Source organism: Euprymna scolopes, chromosome 10, assembly GCF_053919585.1.
Source record: "Euprymna scolopes isolate OS-2025 chromosome 10, ASM5391958v1, whole genome shotgun sequence".
NCBI classification, from domain to species: domain Eukaryota; kingdom Metazoa; phylum Mollusca; class Cephalopoda; order Sepiida; family Sepiolidae; genus Euprymna; species Euprymna scolopes.
In genome coordinates, this window is record NC_136491.1 from 70,108,550 (window position 1) to 70,123,874 (window position 15,325).

General features: G+C 33.0%; 1 protein-coding gene across 7 annotated transcripts in view; it reads left to right on the forward strand.

Annotated features, from left to right (window-relative positions):
- The window catches only part of LOC145286085 (dynein intermediate chain 2, ciliary-like), a 96,667-nt gene that overhangs the window by 2,607 nt on the left and 78,735 nt on the right, over nt 1-15,325 (forward strand). For 2 of the 7 annotated variants that reach the window (XM_080134763.1, XM_080134758.1), the window contains exons 2-4: nt 1,865-1,921; nt 6,419-6,496; nt 13,213-13,269. In XM_080134763.1, the coding sequence (XP_079990889.1) occupies nt 1,865-1,921; nt 6,419-6,496; nt 13,213-13,269 (192 nt within the window). The remainder of the gene's footprint in view (nt 1-1,864; nt 1,922-6,418; nt 6,497-13,212; nt 13,270-15,325) is intronic. The other 5 variants (XM_080134759.1, XM_080134761.1, XM_080134760.1 and 2 more) reach the window with 3 other exon arrangements.

Consider the following 15,325-nt stretch of genomic DNA (forward strand, 5'->3'; position numbering starts at 1 on the left):
CCCTATCACAGTAAACCCCTGCACTTTCTTGCCAAGATGTCTTGTTTGGGATTTTTAAAAAAATGTAAAAAATAAAAGTTATAGAAAATGTGATAAAGAAAAACTGAGCTAAAAAAGCACAAATTCACTTTTAGGGATCAAATTTTGGGTAGTGTGTGAGTTAAGAGAGAATTGTGAAATTTCTCTTTCTCTGTCTCGACTAACAAGGCATAACAAAACCCGTATTGATGGATACAGTCATGGTAACCAGGCCCAGCCCAGCATACATTCCGCTGAGATACATCGAATTTGGGTTGCATGCGATTACTTACAAAGAAATTTTATGTTCCATTCCATTGTTGTAAGAGCAATTAATCAATTCGAAAACTCGGAACTCGTGCAGTTTAACATCCCAAACAAATTGTTTTCAATGTAGGAGAATTCCGTTCGCGCAAAGGAAAAGTTAACAAAGGCTCCTCCTCTTCATATTAAGAATGGCTTTCTAAATTTGGAATTCCGAACGGAATCTTTTAGTTAATTCATTGGGGTAGTATGCTCTCATTCTATCAGCCTTGCCATAATGGATAAAATACTAAGTAAAATTCAGTTCTAAGTGACATTTTTCTGAAGGTTGAAGGTTCAATCCTCAGTGCAGGCGATACTAAGAATACAATTATGAATTACTTAAGATTTTACCAGATCATGACTGATGGAATGAGAGCATTCGATTTCGTGGATTCAATAAAGGGTTCTGTTTGTAATTCTGTGCAGATTCTCCAGTTTGGCAGAAAGATTCTTGAGTTTGACAAGCTACACCTGAAGAAGGTCGCAGGTTATATCAGCCGAAACGTTGTGAGAATAATATTCAAGACGAAAACATTAATGTTTTTAAAGATTAAAAACATATAAACATTATTTAAGAAAAAGTAGTTCAACACTGAATCTTAAACAAAAAACTGTATTCTTTTATTATTGACTAGCAGGGAGACCCGACCTTGTCTGGTATTTAATAAGAATCAACAAATGCTCCACCCTCTATACTTTTATTGTTATCAAAATCTGTGAAATCGCACATTTTTTAAATCAAATAGATTGATTGCCTGTTCTAGATATGGACACCCCCTCCTGCAGTGTACCGGGAGGAAGCTTCACATGCCTCCGCATGGCAACTTAGTCCACAATTCATTGTAGTCTACATTGCACTGGAAAAAATCTACTGCTGATTTTATAAGATTATTTGTAAATAAAGTTTAAAATGCAAAAGTCAAGTATCATGGTTCAATTGTGCTCACAACAGAAGTATTTATTGCGAACGCGCCCATGTCTTATCAAAGAACTAGCTGTTGGCTTGATAAAATTATTTTTACATAATCACTTGAATTAAAGTTATATGTACAAGAGTCAAGTGTCATGGTTCAATTGTGCTCGAAAAAGAAACAGTCTTTTCAAACGCTCCCCGGTTTTATAAAACAAAAAACAAAACAAAAAACTGTTGATTTTATATGCTGGGCCTTGCCTTTCTGCTTATGTTGTCATCAAACTTTTCAAATGCGCTTGTGATGTTAGGTTGTATAAAAGTGTTAGCTTTGATCAAAATCGGACTTTCTTCTTTAATTGGATTTTTTTCAGTTACTGATTTTAGATACTTATCAGATGCATTCTGATACAAAACCTACATAAGAACACTCCTAGGCACATCAAGTACATTCCTGTGAAATTTTTTAAAAATCGGCCCAGCTGTTTCCGAGTCCATAAGGAACTCTCTCTCTCTCTCTCTCTCTCTCTCTCTCTCTCTCTCTCTCTCTCACACACACACACACACAGTTCCTTTTATATTATATAATATAATTATTGATATGTGATGATATAACTAATGTCATAACAGAGTACTGGTGCTACTGGTAATGCTGACCTAATGAGACGCCGTGCAACAAGAATCAGAGTAAGTAAAAAACTAAAACAACGAGCGTAATATCATGATAACAGCCATTTTTGTTGCATTAACATCAGAGGTAGAAATTCAACAGAAAATACTAACAAATGATACTTTCTTGTTTGCTTCTGCATCCTTTTCCTTTTAACCAATTGCTTGGCTCATTCTATACTCATTGAAAGATTTCTACAATGTAGGTATAACACAACCATTTTATATTGATTGATACTAAAAAATCTTTTATTATTATTATTATTATTATTTGTAAATTTTATGTATTAACAAATAAGATGTGTATTTACTTTGGAAGGACTGAGGAATAAGCTGTCACTAATCGCTCTAGAGACACTGCCTATTTATCATATCTCTCTATCTCTTCCTATCTATCTCTCTACCTTTCCCCCTCTTTACATTTCCTTCTCTCTCCATTTCTCTCTCTCTCTCTCTCTCTCTCTCTCTCTCTCTCTCTCTCCCCATTTCTTTCTATTAAATCATCTCTCCCTAGCTGACCATATTTGTCTTTCTCTATCTATCTATCTCTATCTTCGTCTCTCCTTCTCTCACGATTATATTGTTTGGACGCGAAACATTTTCATAATAAAGTTTAGAATAGACAAAATTTTAGTATTCTAAATAATTATATTTTCTCTTTGACTCTTGGAATACACCATGTAGTATCTAGCCTAGATGATGTATCACAATGTCTTGTCAAGACAACTGTAAAAATTCCAAATTTAAAGATCATTTAATTAATTCAGGTAATAAAAACAAGTCCACCTGTCATTAACCAACTGCAATCAAATGACATCATTATTAATTGCAGTGGAGTGTGAAAAGAAATTGAACAAATCAATATCTTCAGAGAAATCAGCAACTTACAGGAGTTGCGATAAGTAACTATATAATTTTATTTCACATATCATAAATGTAATGTGAAAGAAATATGCAACAACAATATAGAAACTAACAAAGAAGAAAGTAATTTTTTTTCTTTTGCAACATAAAACGTGATGCATTTAAAATGAAGTTTAATGCATTTAATGATGCATTTAAAATGAAGTTTAAAGTAAAAATGAAGTTTAAAGCATTTAAACTGAAGTTTAAAGCATTTAAAATGAAGTTTAAAGTATTTAAAATTAAGTGTAAAGCATTTAAAATTAAGTTTAAAGTATTTAAATGAAGTTTAAAGTATTTAAAATAAAGTTTAAAACATTTAAAATGAAGGTTAAAGTATCTATAATGAAGTTTAAAGTATCTACAATGAAGTTTAAAGTATTTACAATGAAGTTTAAAGCCTTTAAAATGAAGTTTAAAGCATTTAAAATGAAGTGTAATGCATTTTATTGATCATTTAGAGACTGAGTGGAATACTTTGGTGCACAGCCTCAACGACACTTAAGCAATGGCAGCTCATATTTGTTCCTTAAGTTCAACGATGCTATAAAAATATACGATTTCTGCTTTTGAATGACATGAAACAGAATAAATACTTATGTATCAACAAAATTACAAAGAAAATAAAATAATTAATTATGGCAGACTCTCTATGTTTGTTACTTTCATAATAAACCTTGACAAGTGTAACACGTTTACTATAAACTTTTTAAATACTTCTCATACTAATGCTAACAATTTCAATGCAACCTATTAAAAAAATGCCCCTTCATCTCCTAAACTTATTAATATAAAAACTTCCTTTATTAACTTTTTTAAATAAAACTTCACTATATCATTTATAAATGCTAACACTTTTCTCTTTTAAACTTACTATCGTAGCACTTTATTCATAACCCTCATAAATACAACCCTATGATCTTATAAACTTTCAAATATCTTTATGAGAATGCAATCAAATGCTAGTTTAGCTCAAAAGACAAATCAGACTGCAAAAAATAATAAATAAAAAACAATCATAAAATTATCCAATTAGAAATAGATCATTCAATAAAACAACTATTTAAACCATTCATTTTATTAGATTTCAACTTCCAAATAAAAGTATGGGGCAAGCAAAGATTATAAAACATCTCATAGGCATCAACAAAAAGATAAATAAGTTAAAAAAAAAAAATGTTATCTTCATCTTGTTTCAGTCCTGCTTTTATCCAGCATATTTCCATATTGTTAATAGTCTTCTATAACTTGTCTCTATATATTATTAAATGCATTCTATTTTAAATGTGAATCTTTTAGGTGGTATAAGATTCCATACTGGACTAGTGTTAGGGAAGACTTATGATTTAATCTACTAGTTAGTATTTCCATTCTCCATATGCTGGCAATCTACCTCTAGATACACATATACAGGGTGACTTTAAAATAAAACGGATTCGACTTTCCATGGGGCTCACTTCTTTACTTTTTGCAAGAATTAAATGAAACTTTGGTGATAATTATTGTACATAAAACATCATATCAAAACGTGCAAACCTGTAGTTTGATATATGCATTAATTTGTATATCAAAGAATTAGCTGCGCTAAAATGCCGTTATAAAAGAATTGAAGTCGAGTGGTTGGCAGCGAAGAGAACAAGACAAATGTAAACATTCATGCGCATGTTGGCAATTACATTTTTTTTTTCTAATTAGATTACAAGCTAATTTCGGTAGAATGCAAAATTATGCAAAAGAAGCATGAGTCCGATTTCGTGAAAATTCCTAGTGAAAAAGAGAGATTTCAATACAATTTGAGTCAAATTTTATGAAAATTATCATCATCATGAAATGAATAAATAAATAAAATACAATTTGTGTCGAACTTTTTTGAAAATTATCATTGTCGTGAAATAAAGAGATAAAGATTCGAGTCAGACTTTTGAGATGTGAATTGTTAAACTATGGAGAAGATTAAGTTATAATTCGAGCCAGACTTAAAAAAAATATATTCTTTTTAGAATTGGCATCATTGTGCAGTGAAGGCTAATTGTGTCTAGCTGTGCAATGAAGGGTAGTTATGTTTAGCTGTATTTGAAGGGTAGTTATGTCTAGCTGTATTTGAAGGGCTAGTTTTCTAACTGTGTTTAAAGGATTAGTTGTATCTAGAAGAACTAGTTGTGTTTATCTGCGTTTGAAAGACTAATTGTGTCTAGCTGTTTGAAGGACTAGTTATGGCTATCTGCATTTGAAGTGCTAGTTGTATCTAGCTTTTGAAGGGCTAGTTTTGTCTGGCCATGTTTGAAGGGCTAGTTGGGTCTAGCTGTTTGAAAGCTAGTTATGTCTAGCTGTTTAAAAGTCTAGTTGTGTCTAGCTCTGTATGAAGGACTATGTCTATCTTTTTGAAGGGCTAGTTGTGTTTTGCTGTGTTTTAAGGACTAGTTGTGTCTAGATTTTTGAAGGGCTAGTTGTGTCTGTGTTTGAAGCGCTAGTTGTACAGAGATGTGTTTGAAGGGTTAGTTGTGTCTACCTTTTAGAATTGCTAGCTTTACTTACCTGTTTGAAATACTAGTTATGTCTAGCTGTTTGAAGGACTAGTTGTGTCTAACTGTTTGAAGGACTAGTTGTGTCTAACTGTTTGAAGTACTAATTGTGTCTAACTGTTTGAAGTACTAATTGTGTCTAGCTGCATTTGAAAGGCTAGTTGTATCGCTGTGTTCGAAGAACTATTTGTGTCTTGCTGTATTTAAAGGGTTAGTTGTGTCTAGTTGTTTGAAGAGCTAGTTATGTCTAGCTGTGTTTGAAGGGCTAGTTATGCTTATCAGTGTAGTCAGGGACTAGTTGTGTCCGGCAGAATAGTCTGGGCTAATTGTGACTGGAAGACTTGGGGATGTGAGTGCCGATCTGGTCACGGGTTTATGTGAGATGATCTTTAAGGATCAGAAGGGCATGTAGTTTGATATGCATTCATTTGTATATCAAAGAATTAGCTCTGTTAAAAAGACGTTATAAAAGAACCAAAGTCAAATGGTTGGCAGCGAAGAGAACAAGACGAATGTAAAAACTCATATACATGCTGGCCATTATTTTTTTTCTAATCTGATTACAGTAACTTTTTCACTCCTTTTTTTTTTTAATCTAAACCATGTATTCGAAATGGCCTTCATTTATTTCTGAACATTTATTGAGATGCAGCACAAAGTTGTCCATGGTATCCTAACAGACTGAGCAAAAAAATGGCTTCTTGATGGCTTCCTCGAGTTCTATGCTGGTTCTGGCTCTCCCTACTTGACACAATGAAAGCATATCTTGTAATAATGTTTGATGCATTATATTGTTTTGCTGTAGTCCTGTTAAAATCTCTATGTTGTTTCTGTCATTTTCTGCAAAATAAGGGTAATCAGTTAATTAATGAAAGATGTATAGTGTGGGCCCGTTTTTCAAAAGGTCAATAGCATGTCCAAAACAACACACAGCATGCAACATTCCACAAAATGTCTATCTGGTATAAATGAAACTGCTTTCTTTTTCCTTCTTTGTGTAAATCCAAACCAAATGCTGGCTCAAATTCTGTGTGTAATATAATATACGCTTGCTTACTAAACTAATCTCCTTCCTTGTAAATGTCTCCAGCCGATGGTTCCTGCTGCACAAGGAAAGGGCAGTTTAAAACGCAGATTGAGTATTATTCGACAACCAGGTTCCACAAAGGTATGTTTTTATCTGTCTTTCATTTGATTGTTCACCTATGATAAAACTTATTGTCATGCTATTATTGTTCATATTTGTTTATCTTTTTAATAAAGAATTCTATAACTTTGAAAAATATGCTTTGAAATTTTTTAGATGAGGATTAATAATTTATATTATTTGGATTAATGTTCTCATCTTGAGTGTTATATTAATAATATTTCTTCTAATGTAATTTTTTATCTTCACCTGGTGCATCTTTTATAACTTATTATAACTAGTTGAACTTGAGAATATTTATGCTGAACTTGGGAACCTGTATGAAATTTTGACCTGAGCCATGGGAATAGATTTTGCTGACTTTGTAATCATGACAAGGTAGAAGTGTAAATTTTATGTTATTATTAGTTATTATAACCTTTACTAAGAATTGAAACATAAATCATGAGAAGAATGTCACTAAGAACTGATGATTAACCAACACCAATGTTGAAGATTCAATCCTTACTATGGACAATAACAACCAAGAATTAACAAAATTAACACTTCTATCCAGTAATTGCTGATGATATGAAAACAATCTGTCCCATAAAGGATTCAATTTGAAAGTCAATACAGATTTTCGATGTTCAACATAACTATTTTCAAGTTTGCCATGCTCAAAAAGATGCAATGTGAAGATTGTTTATATTTATATCAAGCGAAACATTGTGAACATAACAATCAAGATGAGAATAATAATCCAAATAATCTAAATCATTCAAATTTTGAGACGTTTATTAATCTATCACATATTGTTGATTCTTTTCAGCAACCACAGTCTTTTTGGCATTTCATACATCAATCAGTCTAACAGGGTGGGCTCTTGTTACACAAGCTGCTTTGTTTTGTCAGGCTGAGGTTCTGAGCAATCCTAAGTTCCACTATATTTTGGAGGAGAGGCTGATTTGTCGCCAATCACTTGTGAAGCTACTCAGACATTTTTGTGGGTCCAGAGTGCACTATCTCTGATGCACTAGCCATTTTATCACCACAGAAAACATAAAAAAGTCCACAAACTTATTCTGGCCGATTAAAAATTAATGTTGTATGATATAGTAAAGGAGTTAAAGATATGAGAAGGCAGTGTATTCGCCAATTTTGCATGAAAATTAGTCTATGAGAAAGCTCTGTTCCAAGTGAGTGCCCTGTTTGCTCACAGTCAATCAAAAACAACAATGCATCAACGATTCTAAGCTCAAAAAATGCTCCATGGAAAGCTATAAATTTGAGACATTTTATAGAATCAAAATAGGTCAATGGATTTGGATCAAAATTGATATAAGGATTTTAGACAAAACGTTTAGTATGTGGAATTTAATCTTCGTAAATATACATCATAAAAGTGGTGCAAAGCTATTCTGTTCGGGGGGGGGGCTTAATTTAACCCATTTTGGGACAGGTATTCTTCTAGTATGTATACATGTGTGTGTGTGTGTGTGTGTGTGTGTGTGTGTGTGTGTGTGTGTGTGTGTGTGTGTGTGTGTGTGTGTGTGTGCGCATACACATTTATTGCAAATGATATATTTTGAGACCTGAGTCCAATTATATTTCTGTAGATCTCTGTTATTTATTATCATTACTTCTGAAGTAAGCAGTACAGTAATGAATTACTTTTACCCAAAGGTTGCTGACAAGTCGAGTATAAAGCAAATAACTGTTTATATATAGATAAGTTTTTGCAATTCATCATGAAGTCAAAAGTCAGTCTGATATAAATATTTCTTTTCAAGGCCAGTAATATTACACTTACCTTGTATATTTACAATTGTGTCAATGCCAGAGAGACTAAAATTCAATATGAGTTCGGGGTTTGGTGCCCTTTTGACTTTCAACTAATTTCCCAAAACAATTATGAAGATGTGATAAATTAACAAGAAGAATTACCAGAGTTAGACATTATACTGCAAACATTTTCATTTCTACTGTAGCATGCAAGTTATCCATCTTAAAGCTCTTTTAAAGAATACTGTTAAAGGGAGATAGTCCTGGAAATTTATCATATGGATGCAAATGAATAAAGAAAACCTTGGATCCTTCGTTGTCTTTCCAATTATTAAATCATTTCTCTCTGATAGGTTGTTAAGAGTAGAGGTTGATGGGCAGAAATCAGAAGCTCACAGTATTAATGCTGGAGTCCTTCAGAAGTCCATTCTGAGCCCAACTCTTTTCTTGATCTACATCGATGATCTCCTTAATCACATCCTGAGATCATTTGTAGACATTTATGTTAACGACACTACGATCTATGGCAACACTTCAAAAACCATAAATGACCAAATTCTCCCTGATCCTCTCTCCTCTGATTTTGAGCATGTGTTACAATAGGGAAAGAAATAGCTGCTTAATTTAAATGCATCTAAAGCTAAGCTTATATTTTTATATCATACATGTTCTGTTCCCTGTCTGGCATTAATTGAAATGAATGATTCTCGTTTTGGGGAGGCTCCATGTTTTGACAAGCTTCTGGGTCTGACCTTTACTCTTAATCTTAAATGGAACATGTACATCAAATTCGTTGTCAAGGTCGCTAGAAAAATGGTGGGATCCTTCTACCGCTCCAGTAGATATCTCACTACTGATGCAATTCTCTACCTATATAAGAGTCAAGTACGTCCAAAGATGAAGTACTGTTGCCACATCTGGGTAGGAGGTGTTAGAAATACTTTATCTTGCATTGACAGAGTTCAAAATAAACTTTGTAGCCTAGTGGGTATGCCCTTTTCTTTTCCCTGCAACCTCTTTCCCAAAGAGGAGACATTGCAAGCCTGTCTCTGCTTTATCATTATTTTCATGACAAGTGCACATCTGAGCTCCAATCAATCTCCCTCACCAAGCTTTCATGAAAAGCACTCGTCTATCAATAATTTCCCCCTCTCTCTATCTGTGTCTAAACCTAAATGTAGATTCCATGAACAAAGCTTTTTTCTTAGAACTGCATGTCTGTGGAACTGTTCCATTTCCCTGCTTTCCAGTTGACTATAATATGGTTGTCTTCAAGTCTAACGTAAACAAGTTCTTGATGGGCCATCCCCTTAAGTAATCCAATTTACCAAATTTCCACTACTAGCGATTACTATGATATTGTCCTATTGACTACCCTACACTCATTAACCCTTCTCCTCGGGTGTCCTCCAGAACTTGATGAGTGGTGACTCCTTTGTAATAAAAAAAAAAAAAAAACATTGCATCACATTTAACAAATAAAAAAATTTCTTTGAAGTTTCATTTAATTGAAAGATTAAATTTATAGTGAAAAAATAAATTGTAATTATAATGGATTCTAGTTTTTGTCTCTTCATATGATAGGGATGCGTGAGAACATTACTGTGTTACTTTGGTTAAACTAACCATAAAACTTGACTTGAAAATTATGATAGTAAAAACAAGTCAGCCATTTTAATAGATTAAAAATCTCTTACATACGTTTAGTAGTGTGATAATTCGAAAATTGGAAGCAAAAGAATATAGTAAGTGAAAGTAATTTCTGACTTGAATTAAATTTTCATGGCAAAATTTGGGTATTATGTTTCTTTTATGCTCATAGATTAAAAGAAAACAATTCTCTTCCCATACATACTTTTCAAAGACATAATTCTAGATTGAATTGGGCAATGCCATTGTAAATAATAAGGGAAAATTTAAAGGTATGGAGACGGGTTTTCTTGTTTCCTTGTCTTTTTTGTTTTTTTTTCGTTTTCCTTCTCACTTTTTTTCTTGCTCCCCTTTTTTTCTTGATAGCTGTAGAGATAAAAAGACTTTGGATTTTCTTGGAATAAGTTACAGAATCTCAACTACAAAGAAGCCTGTATTGTTATTAAAAGATAAAAAAAAAAAATTAAACAACTCTATAAAAGTAGAAATAGTTCATCAGAAGAACATTTAAATAGTTAGTTCTTCCATTCTTTTATGTTACCGTATAAGGTAACAGAGGAGACATTCATTGTTCTCAAGTAGACAGTTTGAAAGCACCAGGAGTACAGAGTTCAATCCTGGGTCAGACATTAATCAGGTCAACATTAGTCAGGTCAAATTATTATTATTATTATTATTATTAGTAGTAGTAGTAGTAGTAGTAAGGGGAAAATGACTAGCTTCACTTTACCTGAGATTGTGTTGTTCCTACCAATCAGTCGAATAGTGGCTTAGTTGCTGCCAAGCTGAGGCATGGTTCTGTTCAGGATTGCTCAGGCATTTTTTGTTGGCCAGCGTGCACTTCTCTCAGAGCGCTGGCTTTTCAAAATTTTGTGTCTAACTTTGAACCTAACCTTCTAGAGAGGAGGTGAATAAAAATTCATTGTTTCATTTGGCAACTTAAGTAATACCTTATTTTAAGATGAACCATACTTTCTTCAGTAGGAGTATCCAGTTTTTAACTAAAAACTGATCTTCTTCAATTGAAGCTAGGTTAGAAATGGAGATAGTTCTCTTCTGCCATGAACATATTGTTTTCTTCGTCCATGTTTATTAGTATGGACATGAGAGACCTCTGTTCAGTCTTGAAAGACAATGGCTATTTATTTCTCTCCCACAGTGAGAAATGTGATACAAGGGTCGGAAAGTGGGATTGAAAAGTCAGCACCCCTAAGAAGGGGTACTCTGACCCACAAAAATGCTTGGGCAGCTCGTATGAGCGCCTTAGGTGATTAAAAATAAATGAATCCCTTCTCAAACGAAGAAGGTAAAACCTGAGAGGGTGGACCTCCTAGACTTGCACAGGACCAAATTCCTACTGCAATCAATAGGGAAAAGATCATTACAGGAATGGTCTAGATTCTGTTGATTTTGGTGCTGAGGTAAAAACCCCAGCAGCGCCAAGGCACCAAGTGCTCTTCAGTGGAAAGTTTATTGTGAAGCAATGGTATTGCTGAACTGGTATTGCTTGAGTCTGGTGGAAAGAAAAATTTTAGGAAAATCAAAAACAATGTCAGGATAAGCAGAGAACCCTCCCACATACAACACTTGATATCCCCATTTAGTACTGTCAAGCCTCAACATTGCTTAACTTCAATGATGTAAGAGGAACTGATGAGTCAACGTGATATGTAGCAGTATGGACATATAAGCATAATAAGACAAAACTTGGAATGATTAGTCAGGTGGGTAATGAAGGTTCACTGAAAATCTGGCATTGGCATTAAAAGTGTCTCATGTAAAATCTTCAGTCATCTTCTAATAATACCTTTTCTTACTATAATGTTTCAAAATCTTTAGAAGTTAATATCAGTATAAAAGACTTCTATATTACTATAATACTGTGTTATTCAAATTGCCATTACATATAGGGATCTGCCCTGCTAGTTGCAATTCTTGGGTGAATTAAATATCCTTCTTGGACTAAAAGAAGAATCTATGATCTGAATGGATGTAAGAAGAGGTTCCAAATAATGGAAAAAATCTGATTCAGACATTTTGTACCAATATCAAAGATTGAGTTTGGACAAACAAACATGAAAAAGAAAAAAAAATGGAAATATTTGTGTAAATTAATTAATACATAATGCTTCCTTGAAGTGGAGAGAAGAGTGGTCTTTTGAAGTCTATGGTTTGAGTCATTCCATAGGTTAAGTGATTTTAATAAACTTAAATTTAGCAAATTCAAGGCGTTCTCAATACGCTCTTTCTATTTCCTTGAAAAACACTACAGTTTTTTTTTTTAATTTTTATTTTAATAGAGCAATAAATCTGAAGTAATTCTGTATGACAACGGTGAATGTAATGTAGTGTATGGAAGCACATATGGGCAACAATAATCATAACGTTTTTATCTGTAGATCTTATCTAAAATGTATTTGCGGTTTACTATATTTTTTTTACAGTTAATTAATAAAATAAACATGATTAATAATTATTTTATGTTAGCCATAACGTAAATAATTAGCTGTGACTCATTTAAAAAAATATGTAACTAATATCTGTTAATCTAAGAAAAAGATTATGGCTATAAAGTGCCCCCATAGTGTTGCAGAACGGATTTTTAAGATAATATTTTTTGACAGCATATATGAAATAGGCATGATTTCACCGGGTGTGACTATGAAGTTTCTAATTTTTCAGAGAATTTCTATAGTTTTGCAGCTCTTTTACTATAGTAATATTACATATATAATTATTATGTTTTAATATTAAATACAATAATACATTATTAGTAGTATCTACTACTACAACTGTGGACAATAAACGTGGAGCCCACTTTAATTTATATTTGCTGCTGATGACAAACAAGGCATCTTTCTGATAAATATACCGAGTTGGATAAAGTATTTTCTGAAAGGGATTAAATCAAACTAAATTTTATTTTTCTTAACAACATAGATGAACAATAAAAAAAATTGGCTATTCAGAATAGAACAGTTGATTTTGTAGGACGGAACATACAAACAAATTTACATCATTGTATATATTGTGTTATTCGGATAAAGATTGATAGTTATAGATATATTGTGTTATTCGGAGTATTATTCTCATCTCGGTTATCACAACTTCTCTTTCACTTTCTTAAGGTGAAGGATAACCTGAAGTTATATTGTTTAAACAATTGTACACATAACAACCAAAATGAGAACAATAGTCCAAATAACACAAATAGTAAGTATTATACTAGTATAACAGTTATACATATATAATATCTATATATATTTGAATATAACTATTATTTTGTACATCTTTAATAAACGAGATGTTTTTTACTTCACAAGGATGGAGATGACTACACTGACATGGGAGATAACCCTGACACTGAAGAATGGTCACATGTAAGTAAGATTATATTTTTGATGTTCCTTCTTTATTTTTTAAAAATGTATTAGAAACGTAATTAAAACAGGAGCCTAATAAGACGGTTAATAAATGCAATACAATTTATTTAGAATATGAATAGAATTTATGATTGTTTTCAATATTCTTCTTTTATTCTTTTTATGTTTAACTCTTTGTATATTATTATTATTATTATTATTATTATTATTAATAATAATAATAATAATAATAATAATAATAATAATAATAATAATAATAATAATCACTAGGAGTTTTCACACAGGCCATCATCAAAGATTTCTCTTGATTTCTGTGGGGTTCCCTGGAGTCAGAGTGGCAACAAGTTTCCACAGATTTCCAGTACTCTCTACCTCTTTTGATAACTTTTGAAAATTAATTTGTATTATCACAAACAACCATTTGACATTGATTTCTCGTTGGCCATAACCATTGGTCTTCACTAGAATTTAGGTGGTAACGTCCCAGTACCCTTCACATTCACTCAGTGGAGGTCTGATTAGTACTTTTCTCTCCTCAATCTTTCCGTTATCCTTAATCTTCTTGGATTATTTGGTGTGGTGTCAGTTGATGCAGACATTTTCTTTTTGTGAGGAGGGGAGTACTTACAATTATATGGTTTCAGTTTTCCTTATTCCATGTGGTGTTTTTTGTGTTTAACTTCTGTAGCAGTTTCTATATGTTTGACTAATGCCTGTAGCTCATGCATGTTAGTCTTCATATTCAAAGGTTTTCTTTAATATTTCAGGAAACTTCTACCATTAATCACCAGTAAATCATTACTGCTGTTGCCCATGTCAGCCATATGTGTACAGTGTGGTCATATATATATATACGATATATATAAAAAAAAGTGAAATCTAGCCAGTGAGAGTGAAACATGCATTGCATGGAGAAAAATGATATGCAGATGATCTGATCGATATGTAATGTAAGTCTTAAAGGTAGGATTAGATCTGGTGACCTCAGTGGAACATTAAACTAGCTTGCCTCTTTTCATCACAAGAATAGCACATTTGGAGATGTCAACTTCCATCCTTATGTCATTACTAAGCAATCTGATCGTGTTCATCAAGGTATCAAGCTGGTTCTCATTCTTTCCAAATACTTTAATGTCATCCATAAATGTCATCCATAGATGGTTGACTGCAGGAAGTCCTTTTCCGACTTCATACCCTGCTTTCACATTCTGTAAAAGAAATATCAATGGGATCAAGCTGATGACAAAAAAGCAAAAAACTATTATTATTATTATTATTGGCTCACAAGGAGCTTTCACACATGTCTTCAGAGATCTTTCCCTGAAAACAGCTTGTGGTGTTCCCTGGAAGCTGAGTGACAGCAAGTCTCCCCAGGTTTCCAGTACTCTCCATCTCTTTCGATAACATTTGCAAATAAATTTGCATTATCTCAACAGATGCTTGCACTTAATTTCTCCTTGGCAGCAGCTATTGGTCTTTGCTGGGATTTGAGTGGCAATAAGCCTCCCCAAGATCCCAGTTCTCTTCGCACTTATTCGGCTGGGATCTGGTCTGTTCATCGGTTTTTCCTTCCTCCTTGATTCTACTTAGTTATTTGGTCTCACTCTTTTTTTTTGGAGAGGGGGGGGGTTCATTGATATGGCATTGAGGGTAGGGTTGGGTTAGAGAACTTATAGATATGTGGTTTCAGTGTTCTTGGTTCCATGTAGTGTTTCATGTTTTGCCTTTGCAGCAGTTTGTCTGACCCGCACTTGTTGCTCCTGTCTGTTAGTTTTCACATTCAAGGATTTTTCTTAATATTTCAGCTGTTTTCATAATTGTTGTTCATTGTATTTTTCCAGTCATTCCTTTGATTTCAATTTCTCCCATTCTTTTTTCAAAGTTTTTCGGGATTGTTCATAGTGCTCCTACTGCTATAGGTATTATTTAGATTTTCTTCATCTTTCATATCCCTTTCAGATCCCTGACTAGCTCTGTGTATTTGCTTTGTTTCTCGTTTTCTTTGGTATTCACCCTGTGGTCAGCTGGAACAGCAAAGTCTATGATTTGACAG